Source organism: Eubalaena glacialis, chromosome X (genome assembly GCF_028564815.1).
Source record: "Eubalaena glacialis isolate mEubGla1 chromosome X, mEubGla1.1.hap2.+ XY, whole genome shotgun sequence".
Classification (NCBI taxonomy): domain Eukaryota; kingdom Metazoa; phylum Chordata; class Mammalia; order Artiodactyla; family Balaenidae; genus Eubalaena; species Eubalaena glacialis.
Window position 1 is genome coordinate 133805971 of NC_083736.1, and position 14677 is coordinate 133820647.

At 38.2% G+C, this 14677-nt stretch overlaps 1 protein-coding gene across 3 annotated transcripts in view; it reads left to right on the forward strand.

Annotated features, from left to right (window-relative positions):
• The window catches only part of TMEM185A (transmembrane protein 185A), a 37982-nt gene that overhangs the window by 7383 nt on the left and 15922 nt on the right, over positions 1–14677 (forward strand). For all 3 annotated transcript variants that reach the window (XR_009698888.1, XM_061177967.1, XM_061177965.1), the window contains exon 2: positions 12766–12942. Coding sequence is in view for 2 of the 3 variants with exons in the window: in XM_061177967.1 (XP_061033950.1) it covers positions 12766–12942 (177 nt within the window). In the remaining variant the exon portion in view is untranslated. The remainder of the gene's footprint in view (positions 1–12765; positions 12943–14677) is intronic.

Sequence of the window (14677 nt, forward strand, 5' to 3'; positions counted from 1 at the left end):
GTTGCTCGATCCCGCTCTGTTCCTGTTAGTCTTTGAGCATCTTCAGGGCAGAGACTGTTTCTTTCCCACATGCTCAAACAGTTTTTAAAGTTTTAAGTTAGATTTGTGTGTATTTTGTATTGGTGCCCCATGATCCTTTTTTTCCCTCTGGAAAAAATCTGTACACATGTAAAGAAAGCATATTTTTTTTTGCTTCGATAGAACCATGCTATTTTTATCTACTCTAGCGTTCATTTCCATAATTTCCTTAGGAACTTTGTCTGCTTTGTCTGTCATGATTTAATAGTAGCATGTAGAAGCCCACAATGCAAATATCTCTGTATATTTGTACAAGAAATCTTGTCAGATTATTTCCATATTCTATGGTCATGTTGTTAGATTTTCATTATTTAGATTTTCTTTATTAGTCGTTTTAATGCTTTTTGTTTTGAAATCTAATTGATCAAATTACTGTCCTAGTAAACTGCTTCTCTTGTCCTTACTCAGTCATAATAAACCTGTGTCATCTCCTTTCTTGTAATTGGTTTGACTTTTGTCATTGGTTGCAACTGTGACTCTTGGCTGCAACAGATTTAGATTTTATTTTTTAATCCAGTAAGTGACCTTTCTCATTTTAGGCCCGTGATAGGCAGACTAATGACACCCCTCCCTCGAATATGCCCACATCCTAATCCTTGGAACCTGGGAATATGTTCCATTACACGGTAAAGGGAAATTAAGGTAGCAGCTGGAATTATGGTTGTTAATCAGCTGACCTGAAAACAGGGAGATTATTCTGGATTCTCCGGCTGGACCCATAATCCCAGGTCTTAAATGTAGAAGAGGGAGGCAGAAGAGGAGGTCAGAGAGAGTCAATGTGGGAAGGAGTGCTGGAGCTTTGAAACTGGAGCAGGGGGTCATGAGGCAAGCTATGAGGCAGCCTCTAGAAGCTGCTGAGACAGGGAAACATTCTCTCTTAGAGCCTCCGGAAGGATCACAGCCCTGGTGACACCTTGATTTTCGCCCAGTGAGACCATTTCAGACTTTCGACATTCAGAACTGTAAAGATACTTTGTGCTTTTTAAGCCACTGCGTTGGTGCTAATTTTGTATGGCAGCAATAGAAAAGTAATACCAGGATACTTCATCCTCTTTATATTTTTCCAGCACCAGTATTTGAAGGAGTTATATTTTGTACTGTTATTTGTCCTCTTGTAAGTTCATCTTGTTTCCTTTATATTTTTAATTTTTCATGTAATAGACCCAGAGCTCTTAATTTCCCTTTAAATTATGTCAAAAATTATAAAATACTCACTTTTCCAACATTTAAATTTTTATTATTTCCACTACTCTTTTCTTCTATTAAATAAGAGAACTCTTTTAGGGAAGATAATGAATTTAGCTTACAGGGTTTACTCTCCCCCCACTTTTTTCTTTTAAATGTCCTTTCTGTTTTCCAGTCCATTGTTTCTGGTAATGATATGTGTAGCCGAGGGCTTTGGTTGACAAATTGGTTCTGATTTTCTAGATTTTGTGATATCCCCCTTTGCTGTCAGAGAGAAAAAGTCCTCTCGGCTGGTGACTTTCTCTGTTTGTGGTGATCACTCCATTTCTATTAGCTCGTGGATCCCCCTCAAGCCCTTTTCTTCTCCGAAGTCTAGGAACGAAGTCATTCTTCTCTTGCCATCTTTCAGTGGTAGCTCTCTTTTTCTTTGTGGCAGCTTGTAAAAGCCTCCCCTTGTTGGGCTTCCCTGGTGGCGCAGTGGTTGAGAATCTGCCTGCCAATGCAGGGGACACGGGTTCGAGCCCTGGTCTGGGAAGATCCCACATGCCACGGAGCAACTAGGCCCGTGAGCCACAGCTACTGAGCCTGCGCGTCTGGAGCCTGTGCTCCGCAACAAGAGAGGCCGCGACAGTGAAAGGCCCGCGCACCGCGATGAAGAGTGGCCCCCGCTTGCCGCAGCTAGAGAAAGCCCTCGCACAGAAACGAAGACCCAACACAGCCAAAAATAAATAAATAAATAAAATTTTTAAAAAAAGTTTAAAATTGGCTGCACCAGTTGGCAGTCACATGAGTGGCATGTGAGGATATCCATTTCTCCTCATTAAAAGAAAAAAAAAGCCTCCCCTTGTTTCTGAGCATGAGTAATCATAACTAACATGTATTTAGTGCAGCGGTTGTCAGACTATTTTTCACAGACCCCCTTGGGGCCTTGAGAACTCTTCCAGGGGTCTGCGAGGTCAGAACTATTTTCATGATAATAATATGTTCTCGGCCTCTTTCTCTGGGTTGACGTTTGCACTGTGCCGGGTGAACTGAGCACAAAGCAAGCTGGTGCCAGGAAACCGTACTCCGTACTCATTGCCATTGGATGCTCCATAGTGTGCTTGCAGGTTAAAAAAGTCTGCTTCACTTAAGAATCTCCTTAATAAAGCAGCAAAAATACCAGTCTCATTCAGTCTTGACCCTGTGTACACAGCTATTTTAATATTCCGGGTGACGAAATAGGAAGGACGCCTAAAGGCCATCTGCTATACACTGAAGTGTAGTCGTTGACTCAAGGGAAAGCACTCATGCGCCTGAGTTGCGAGCTGCTTTTTTCACGGAACGCCATTTTTACCTGGAAGGACAGCTAACAGACGAGATTGTGGCTAAGTGTACTAGGGTATTTGACAGATGTTTGCTGAAAAGTGCCAGTGCACCTGTTACTTCGAGGAAAACAACTGATGGTGTTTTCTGCTTTGCTTGGTAAAACTTGAGCTTTCAAGGGAAAACCCGAATTTCTGAAAAGTTGTATTCACCACCATGAGCTTGACAGCCTTCCACAACTTAAAAGATTTCTGATGAAGTGGGTTGTGATATTAACTAATGTGATTTTTTGTTGCTATTGTATAGTGAAATGTGTCAGCGTTTAAAGATCTTCATTACTCAGTGAACCAATATTTTCTGGTCGACCTATATGGCGTTATAATCATGCAGGGATAAAAGATTCATTCAAAGTGCAAGAGAGACCAGTGGATTTTAAGGTAGCAGACTACAAAAGGTTCACTGAAGGAATTCCCTGGCGGTCCAGTGGTTAGGACTCGGTGCTTTCACTGCCTAGGGCCTGGGTTCATTCCCTAGTCTGGGAACTAAAATCCCGTAAGCCTCGAGGTGTGGCCAAAAAAACAAAAAAAAGTTCCTTGATAGCGTTTCAGATTCCACATCAAGGAACTACCACTTGTTGACTTTTGGTGTCCTGTGGAAGAAAAATATCCAGTTATCTGAAAGAGCAATCAAAATACTCAGTTCTTTTCTGACGACGTATCTCTGTGATGTCAGTTTGTTTCTCCATATGCTTGAACCCAGACAACATACTTCAACAGAATGAATGCAGATGTAGATATAATCTAGGTGTCTGCTATGAAGCCAGACATTTTTTAAAAATTGCAAAACTCTAAAAACAATTTTGGAAAATAGTTTCTTTTCATTAAAATTATGTTGTTTATGTTAATATGTAATGTGTTTATTATTATTTTTAATGAAGTAATAAATATCTTTTAAATGACAGTTTTAAAATCTGATACAGTAAATAGCAGTAGGTATAACCCATATAAACAAAGCTCTTTAGAGTCCTCAGTCATTTTTAAGAATGTAAAGGAGTCCTGATGCAAAAAATTTTGAGAACCACTAATTTAATGCTTTACCTAAAGCACTTTTCATATTCATTATCTTATATTCACGGCCACCTTATGGGGTACATATTACCCTGGTTTTGTAGCGGAGAATACTGTGAAAGTATTGGTATGCTAATAAAAGGCTATATAGACACTCTAGTTAGCAATCTCTCCAAATCTGATGGCCCTCCCACCATTGTTTACACTCTTGGAGGTTTGCTTCTGAGTTGAATTTTGTGGGTCCCATCTCCTTAAAATCTCCCTCTTTTTTTCCAGTTGAAGTTTCTTATGTTATTTCTCATAATACAAAAGTAGTATATGTACCTTGCAGAAAAATCAGCAATCGTAAGCAAGAGTGTAAAGACTGTCCTTAATCCTCTCCACTGGAGAGCATGGTTAGGCCTCAGTGTGTATCTATCCAGATGCTTTTCCAAGAATGTTGAATTATTAGTATAAAGTGAGTATCGTATAGTACTCAATTAAAAGGACTTTGGAGTCAAATAGATCTTAGTTTGAATCTCAGCTCTGTGAGCCTCTAGCTGCTTGGACAAGTTATTTAACTTCGAAGCCTTCATTTCACATCTGTAAAATGGGAATAGTGAAAGTGCCTCCTTCGTAGGGTTGCTGTGAGGCTTAAGTGACATTACCTGACATTGCATAAATAGCCAGTAAATGTTAGCCATGGACGTTGTATATGTGTAGATAGATCAATAGATATGCCAGGTTTATTGAAGTATGTTTTACATGCAGTAAATTTTACCGTTTTTTTAGTGCACAGTCCTATGAGTTTTGATAAACCCATTCACTTGTGTAAGCACCACCCAAAGATAGAGATATAGGAAAGTTCTATCACTGCAAAATCTTCCCTCGTGTCCTTTTGTAGTCATCCTTTCCCCCAACACAGCCACGGGTAATCACACTGATCTGTTTTCTGTATCTATACTTTTGCCTTTTCCACAATGTCAAATAAGTGGAGACATACAGTGTGTTGTGTTTTCAGTCTGAGTTATTTTACTTAGCATAGTGCATTTGAGGTTATCCATGTTGTTGCTTGCATCCCTAGTTTGTTCCTTTTTCCTGCTGATTAGTATTCCATTTGAATAGACATACCTCAGTTGGTTTAACCATTCACCAGTTTTTGGACATTTGGGTTGTTTCCAGTGGCTATTATAAATAAAGCTGCTTTGAACATTTGAACACAAGTCTTTGTGTGGACATATGTTTTCCTTTTTCTTAAGTAAATACCTAGGTATGGGATTGCTGGGCTGTAGAGTAAGGGTATACTTAACTTTATGAGAAACTACCAAAGTGCTTTCTAAAGTGGCTACACTGCATTCCTACCAGCGATATATGAGGGTTCCATTTGCTCTACCTCCTTAGCAACGATTGTCGTACGCTGTGAGGTTAAGAGTCTAGGTTCATTTTTCCCATCTATCCGGTTGTTTCAGCACCATTTATAGAAGCCCAATTCTTTCTCTATTGAATTGCCTTGGCACCTTTGACCATGTATGTATAGGTATGTTTTTGGACTCTATTCTGTTCTCTGTGTCTCTCCTGATGCTAATCCTACATTGTCTTGATTATTGTAGCTCTACAGTAAGCCATGAAAACATGCAGTATAAGCACGTGGTATAGTTTCTCCAACTTTGTTCTTTCTCACAATTGTTCTGCCCATTTGAGGTCTTTTGCATTTTCATCTAATTTTTAGAACCAGTATGTCAATTTCTGCAGAAGAGGCTGCTTGGATTTTCATTGGCATTGCATTGAATCTTTTTTTTTCTATATATTTATAGCAGCTTTATTCATAGTTGCCAAAACTTGGAAGCAACCAAGATGTCCCTCAATGGGTGAATGGATAAATAAACTGTGGTTTATTATTTATTCCAGTGGAATCTTGTTTAACACTAAAAGGAAATGAGCTATCAAGCCATGAAAAGACATGGTGGAACTTTAAATGCATACAGGCATACCTCGTTTTATTGCGCTTTACTTTATTGTGCCTTGCTTTATTGTGTGTTTTTTTCTTCCAGTTTTATTGAAATATAGGTGACATACAGCACTGTGTAAGTTTAGATACAGCATAATGATTTGACTTACATACATCATGAAATTATTACCACAGTAAGTTTAGTGAACATTAATCATCTCATATAGATACAAAATAAAAGAAAAAGAAAAAATATGTTTTTCATTGCGGTGAGAACTCTTAGGATGTACTCTCTTAATAACCTTCATGTGTAACATACGGCAGTGTTAATTACATTTATCATGTTGTAAAATACTTGTCTAATACTTATTTATCTTATAACAGGAAGTTTCTACCTTTTGACTGCCTTCATCCAATTCCCCCTCCCCTAACCCCGACCTCCGGTAACCACAAATCTAATCTCTTTTTCTATTGGTTTGTTTGTTTTTGAGGTATAATTGACCTACAACATTATGTTAGTTCCTGGTGTACAACATAGTGATTCTATATTTCTATACATTCTTAAATGATCACCACAATAAGCCTAGTTACCATCTGTCACTATTCAAAGATATTATATTATTTTTGACTATATTCCCCACACTGTACATTTCATACCCATGACTCATTTATTTTGTAGCTGGAAGTTGTGCTTCTTAATCTCCCTCACTTATTTCTCTCCTCCCTTCCTCTCCTCCCCTCTGGCAACCACCTGTTTATTCTCTGTATCTATGACTCTGTTTTGTTATGTTTGTTAATTTGCTTTTTTAGAGTCCACATATAAATGCAGTTATACAGTATTTGTCTTTCTCTGTCTGACTTATTTCACTTAGCATAATACCCTGTAGGTTCATCCATGTTGTCACAAATGACAAGATTTCATTCTTTTTTGTGGCTGAGTAATATTCCATTACACACACACACACACACACGCACACACACACACACACACACACATACTCCACATCTTTTTTAAACATTCATCTATCAATGGGCACTTAGGGTGCCTCTATATCTTAGCTACTGTAAATAAGGCTGCAGTGAACATAGGGGTACGTATATCTTTTTGAATTAGTGTTTTTGTTTTCTTCAGATAAATCCCCAGGAGTGGAATTGGTGGATCACATGGTAGTTCTATTTTTCATTTTTTGAGGAACCTCTATACCATTTTCCATAGTGGTTGCACCAATTTATGTTCCTGCCAACAGTGCACAGGGGTTCCCTTTTCTTCACATCCTCACCAACACTTGTTATCTGTTGTCTTTTTTTTTTATAATAGCCATTCTGACAGTGTAAGGTGTTATCAAACTAGACTACTTTCTCATACCATATACGGAAATGATTAAAGACTTAAATGGATTAAAGACTTAAATGTAAGACCTGAAACCATAAAAATCCTAGAAGAAGACGTAGGCAGTATGCTCTTTGACATCAGTCTTAGCAATATTTTTTTGGATATGTCTCCTCAGGCAGGAGAAACAAAAGCAAAAATGGGACTACATGCATTGAATCTTTTGAATAATCTGATGAGTATGGTAGGCTAAATAATGTCCCTCAAAGATACCTACTTCCTAATCCATGGAACCTGTGTATATTACCTTCTGTGGCAAAAAGGTGAATATTATCTTATATGGCAAAAGATGTGATTAAGTTAAAGATCTTGAGATGGGGAGAGTATTCTGGATTATCCAGGCAGGCCCTAAATGCATTCATGGGTTTCCATATAAGAGGGAGGCAGAAGGAGATACTATTAGGAGGAGAAGGCAATGCGATTGAGGCAGAGAAAGAGATTTGAAGATGCTGCCCTTCTGATTTTGATGATGGAGGAAGGGGCCCAAAGTAGTGCAAGGAATGCAGCTCTAGAAACTTGAAAAGGCAAGGAATGGATTCTCTCCTAGTCTCTGGAGACATGGCCTTGCTGACACCTTAGTTTTAATGTAGTGAACCCCATTGTGGACCTTTAGCCTGCAGAACTATAAGAGAATAAATGTGTATTGTTTTAAACCATCAAGTTCATGGTAATTTGTTATAGCAACCATAGGAAACTAATAGAGGATGTAAATTTTAACAATATTGAATTTTTTAATCTATAAAAATGGTGTATCTCTCCATTTATTTAGATCTTTAATTTTTTGGTAGTGTTAGGTTTCAGAGTATGTCTTGCACATATTTTGTTAAATTTATCTCTAAGTATTTCATATTTTGATACTGTTGTCAATGGTAGTTTTTCATAAACTTTTTTTTTCTTTTAATTTATTTAATTTTTAAAATTTATTTATTTATGGCTGTGTTGGGTCTTCGTTTCTGTGCGAGGGCTTTCTCTAGTTGCGGCGAGCGGGGGCCACTCTTCATCGCGGTGCGCGGGCCTCTCTTGTTGCGGAGCACAGGCTCCAGATGCGCAGGCTCAGTAATTGTGGCTCACGGGCCTAGTTGCTCCGTGGCATGTGGGATCTTCCCAGACCAGGGCTCGAACCCGTGTCCCCTGCACTGGCAGGCAGATTCTCAACCACTGCGCCACCAGGGAAGCCCTCATAAACTTTTAATTTTAAATATTATTAGGTTTATAGGAAAGTTGCAGTAAATGATAGTGTTTTTTTTTAAAAAGTGTCCATTTTCTCATTGCTAGCATATAGAAATGCAGTACATTTTTTCGTATATTTACTTTGTATTCTGCAACTTTTGCTAAATTCACTTATTAGATTTAGTAGCTTCTTTGGTAGAGTACTTAAGATTTTCTACATAGACATCATGTTGTCTGCAAATATCAGATTTACTCCTTCCTTTTGAATCTTTATCCCTTTTATTTCTTTTTCTTGTATTATATTTGTGGCTAGGACCTCCAGTACAGTGTTGAATAGATGTACTGAAGTGGACATACTTGCCTGGTTTCCAATCTTAGGGGGAAGGTATTTAGTCTTCAACCATTAAGCATTTTTAACTAGGTTTTTTTTCTAGATACCCTTCTAGCCCTAATTAGTTTAGAGCTTTTATCTTGAGTGAGTAGTGAATTATGTCAAATGTTTTTTCTGGAACTATTGAATAATCATATGGCTTCTCTTTTTCATTCTATTAATACAGTGAGTTACATTAATTGATTTCCAATGTTAAGTGAAACTTGCAATCCTGGCTAAAGCACAGTTAATCATAATGTAATATCAAACCACACTTAATCATAATGTAATATCCTTTTTATATATTGCTGGATTCAATATCCTGTTTTTTAGGGGTTTTGCATCTGTCTTCATGAAGGATACTGGTATGTAGTTTTCTTTCTTGGTCAGGTTTGGGTATCAGGGTAATGCTGGCTTCATAAAATACACTGGGAAATGTTCCCCTCTCATCTTTTTCTGCAAGAGTTTGTGAAAAATTGGTACTATTTCTTCCTTATGTGTTTGGTAGATTTTGTCTGGCCCTGACATTTTCTTTGTGAGAAGGAGTCCAACTGCAATTTCAGTTTTTTAAATAGATATAGGAATATGAATATTTCTTCTTGTGTGAACTTTAATAATGTCTTTATTTCAAGAAATTTATGTGCATAAAGTTGTTCATAATATCCACTTCTAATCCCTGTAATGTTTGTAGGATTTATAGTGATGTCCCTGCTTTCATTCTTTGTATTGGTAATTTGTGTCTACTGTTTTTTTCCTGATAACTCTAGGTATAGGTTTACCAATTTTCTTGATCTTTTCAGAGAACCAGCTTTTAGTTTCATTGATTTCTTTTTTTTTATGTGGACCATTTTTACAGTCTTTATTGAATTTGTTACAATATTGTTTCTGTTTTATGTTTTGGCTTTTTGGCCGCAAGGCATATGGGATCTTAGCTCCCTGACCAGGGATCGAACCTGCACCGCCTGCACTGGAAGGCGACGTTTCAATCACTGGACCACCAGGGAAGTCCCTAGTTTCATTGATTTTTCTCTAACATGTTTCCTATGTAGTTCATTGATACTTGTGTGTATATTTATTATTTACTTCCATTCATTTTTTAAAATTTTCCTTCTCTTCCTAGTTTTTTAAGGTGAATCATAGATCGTTGACTTGAGAACTTTTCTACTTAGCATTTGATGCTGTGAATTCCCCTTAAGTATTGCTTTAGCTATATCTCACATATTTTGGTATGTTGTGTTTTCACTTTCATTTAGTCCAGAATTTTAAAATTTTTCCTTGTTTTTTTTTTTCTTTACCTATGGATTATTTAGAAGAGTATTGTTTAATTTGTAAGTATTTTGAGAATTTTTCAAATATCTTTATGTTATTGATTTTTAGTTTAATCTCATTGTGCTTAGAGATTTACTTTGTATGATTTCAGTCCTTTTACATTTGTTGAGGCTTGTTTTATGGCCCAGAATTCAGTCTGTCTTGGTGAATGTTCCATGTGCACCCGAATTTGCACTTGAATTTGTATTCTGCTGTTGTTTGGAGGAATGCTTTATCAATATCAATTAGGTCATGTTGGTTGATAGTGCTATTACAAACTTGTATATCCTTAGTAATTTTCTATGTGTTCCATCAGTTACTGAGAGAGAAGTGTTAATTTCCAGTAATAGTTGTGGATTTTTCTGTTTCTCCTTAATGTTTTAATTATTAATGTTTTCTACGTGTATTTTGAAGCTTTGTTATTAGGTACATAAATATTTACAGTTGCTAGATCCTCCTTCAACACAAGTCACCTCTTTATCATTATGTGTGCCCCTGTTTGTCCCTGGTAATATTCCTTGTTCAAAAATATATCTTAACCTTATATTGTGGTAGGCAGAATGGTTCCCCCAGAGATATCCAGGCCATTAAGCCCTGGAACCTATGAATATGTTATGTTACACGGTAAAGGGGATTTTGTAGATGTCTTTAAGGTTACAGTATTAGTTTTTATTGCATCCGTGACAAATTACCACAGATTTAGTGTCTTAAAACTGCACAAACTTATTATCTCATAGTTCTGTAGGTCAGAAGTACAGGTACAGCATGGCTCAGTTGGATCTTCGGCTTAGAGTCTCACAAGGCTGGAATCAAGGTGTCAGCAGGGCTCTGTTCCTTTCTTGAGGCTCTGGAGATTAATCTGCTTCCAAACTCATTTGGGTTGTTGTCAGAATTTAGTTCCTCCTGGTTGTAGGGCTAATGACCCCATTTCCTTGCTGGCTGTCAGCTAGGAGTTATTCTCAACTTCTAGAGTCGGCTTGCATTCCTTGGCTCATGACTCCCTTCCTCCATCTTCAAAGCCAGCAAAGGCAGGTGGAGTCCTTCTCACTTTTGGAATCTCACTGACTTCCCCTTCTGCCTTATCTCTCCTCTTCTGCCACATCTCTCTGACTTACTTGTATGCCTTCCTCTTCTGCTTTTAAGGGCTCATATGATTACATTGGACACAACTGGATAATCTGGGATAATCTCCATATTTTAAAGTTGGCTGATTAGTACCCTTAATTCCATCTGCAGAGTCCTTTCATGGTAGTACGTAGATTAGTGTTTGATTGAATAACTGAGGACAGGAATCTTGGGGAACATATTTAGAATTCTGCCTACCACAGTTGTGGACTTTAAGATAGGAAGAGTATCCTGGATTATCCAGGTGGACCCAGTCTAATCACATGAGCTCTTAAAAGCATAGCACTTTCTCTGGAAGCAGGAGCCATATGGCAAAAGAAGTCAGAAGCATGAGAAAGGTTCGATATGCTGCTGCTGGCTTTGAATGTAAAGGCCTATGTTCTTCTCAGAGAGAGAACTCTAGGACCTAAGGGCAGCCCCCAGCTGACAGCCAGCAAAGAAACTAAGATCTTAGCCCTACAACCACAAGAAACAGGATTGCCAACAACCTGAATGAACTTGGAAGCAGATTCTTCCCAGAGTCACCTGAGAAGAGCCCAGCCAACTGACATCTTGATTTCATTTATGAGACTCTGAGCAGAGAAACCAACTAAGCCTGTCTGGACTTCTGACACACACAGCTGTGAGATAATAAATGTGCGTTCTTTTAAGCTGCCAGGTTTGTGGTAATTTGTTATAGCAGCAATAGAAGACTAAAACAGATATTAATAAAGTCACTCTGACTTTCTTCTGGTTAGTGTTTGCCTGGTATAACTTTTTCTGTCCTTATTATCTATCTGTCACTTTGTAGATAGATAAAGTAGGTTTCTTATAGATAGCGTATAGTTATCTTGCTGTTTTAAATCCAGCCTGACAACCTTTGTCTTTTAATTGGTATTTAGACCATTTATATTTCATGTAATTGTCAATAGGGTTGGGTTTTAACTGCCTTCTTACTGCAGTCTGGAAATTGCCTCCAGGCAGTAAGCTGGGGCACTGATAGAGTTTATCTCCTTTGTTTTCTTTCTTTCTGCCATCACGGTCCTTCACTGCCTGTTGTTCACTGTCTGAAAACTGTTGTTTCATATATTTTGTCCAGTTTCTTGTTTAAGGTGGGAAGGAAAACTCCATCCCTCTTACTGTATCAAAGCTGGAAGTAGAAGTCCTCAACAATGTAATTTCTAATTAATATTTTAAAAAATCCTCTTCATGAAGTCCCTTTTATGTGAAATATGAGTGTACGTTTGTATGTATAATTCAGTCACAAAAAGGATAATACATATACTAAAATATTACTATATATGAATATGGCAGATGGCTACCTGTTTAAAAATAGAATCAAATAATTAGTCAGTGACAGAACTTGACGATATCCTGAACCTGTCAACTTTTTTCAGTCTCCATGTCTTGGTAGCTAGTTCCTTCTGCTTGGAATGCTTCCTCAGCTCATATCCTTTCCTGCCTGGCAGCTTTGCATGTATCCTCCAGAACCAGCTCCAGGGTCATCACCTCTCTGCTTCCCAGTCCCCCCAGACAGAATCCATATTTCCTCTTCTGGGCTGCCATCACACTCTACCCATAGAACCATTATGGCACGTGCCATGCTGTGTTGTAATTATATGTTTCTGGGCGGACTCCCTCCTACCAGGAAGCCCTGGAAAGCAGGAAACTTATTTTAGTTTTCTTTATATTTGTCTTATCCTCTAACGACAGTATGTCTTCTACGTAGAATTTTTGATATGTGATTATTGAATTAGTGACTCTTTTCATGTGCTAAAAAGCAATGCTGTTATTACTCCTCATTTTAATATCGCATATTTGTAAATGTGAATCCTCTTTAATCATTTTGCTTTTCTCCTAGTAAATTCCTCATCTATGCCTGTCTGCTGCTATTCTCTGTGTTGCTGGCCCTTCGTCTGGATGGCATCATTCAGTGGAGTTACTGGGCTGTCTTTGCTCCAATATGGCTGTGGAAGTTAATGGTCATTGTTGGAGCCTCGGTTGGAACTGGAGTCTGGGCACGAAATCCCCAATATCGGTAATACTGCTTTATAAAACCTTTTGGTCTCTACTCTGAGTGGGTCGGGGGGGGGGGGCAGAATCTTGTTTTTCACTTTTGATAAAGTTAGGACTGTTTTCTTTTCTACCTGTCTGAGGTTTTATAAGAACTATAATATAGGCAAGCTGAGTTCTGTTCTAAGTTTTTAAAAATTAAGTGTTTGATATCCACTTTTTAACAAATGCACTGTTATTTTAGGTGCTTAAGTTCCTAGCCAGCCTACAAAAGCTTAAGTAATCTAACATGCATCCAAAATATAGAACTGTTATACCATGCTAGACAAGGACGTATAAAACCATCATGTTTGTAGGAGCAGTTCTACAAACCACAGTTCTAGCTTTGGCCATCAGGGATATATCCTTCTTCACTCAGTCCTGGAACTGGGTCTCCCCTTGTCCCAATCTCCTAGTCCTGGGGTTTTAGGACTGTTAGTGTGGAGGAGGCAGCTTGGCCAGGAAACAGTGAGGTCCTGAGACAGGAAAAGGTGAGACCCAGATGCCGTGAAGGAGAGCAGAGCCTTGGGGGCCGGGCAGAGGCATACCCTTTACCTTCACCCCCCCTCCCCTCACGCCTTTCTTCTTGGATGGTCTTCTTCTGGTCCATTTTCCTGTCGTGAGCTCACTCCAGTGTGCAGCCTGGTGCTGCTGGGGCCCACAAGAGTCTCTCTGCTCTCCCTCACAAAGTTTGGAGCTTTGGAAAGGAAAAAGGGGGACTTGAGAGTGAGGGGCTGTTGTAAACCATCACCGGGAAGATGAGGAGTGAAGGAATGCCGGGTAGGCAGGTGGGGAGAGAAGAGGGGGACCCGTGCAGGTGCTCGTGTGAGAGAAGTGTAGAAGTTGGGACCATCTCAACTTGTTTAAATCTTTGTTATGAACTTTCAAAATGAGATTTAGATCGAGTAAAATATGTTACCGCATACGTATCTAAGAACTTGAAAATAGCTACACAAAGAGCCTTGGCAGATGGGGGGCATTCACGTGTAGCTTAGATTTTTTAAGTTCTTAGATTTTTCTTTTTTAAGATTACCTGTGTGGCCATAACTCTTTTATTTTTTATGAGATATTTTCAGATATCTAATGTTTGCTACTCAAAGAATGAAAAGTTACATAGCTAAACATTTTAAGTTCCACTAGTTATTTAGAAGCTATCTGAGCTTTTCTCTGTTGGTTAAATTTAAGATTCCTTTCAAGATTCCCTTAAGAAAAGGAGTTGTATGTGCATAGTTGAATGTCCTGAATGTACAGACATGATCATTCTAGTGTCAGTACTGTCCAATGGAACATTGTTGGGTCCTATAGAAATAACCACTGACCTCATTTTCTCTGTGTCCTAAACTTACAAGTATTTATCACCAACATGACACATCACAAATGTTCATCTGTATTTTGAATGAAACATTGTCAGCCTTGCAAATGCATTGTTAAGCATTTTCCTGATTAGTGGCCTTATTGTTTTTTTAATTGTTAACCTATTAAGTCCAAGCATGATCCTTAAGCAGCTTTAACTGATTTAAAGAACAGTTTTAATGGCGCTTCTTTATCATCTGCAGGTGTCAATTCATCCTAATGGAATAGAAAGGAAAATAAAAAGGCATTCACAATTGTATTTGCAGTTTAAAATAGCACCTAACAACAGTTACTGTATTTTCTTGAAATATAACACAGACTTATTCATAAAACTAGAGCTACTTTGATAGTATTGCATGAAATGTGAT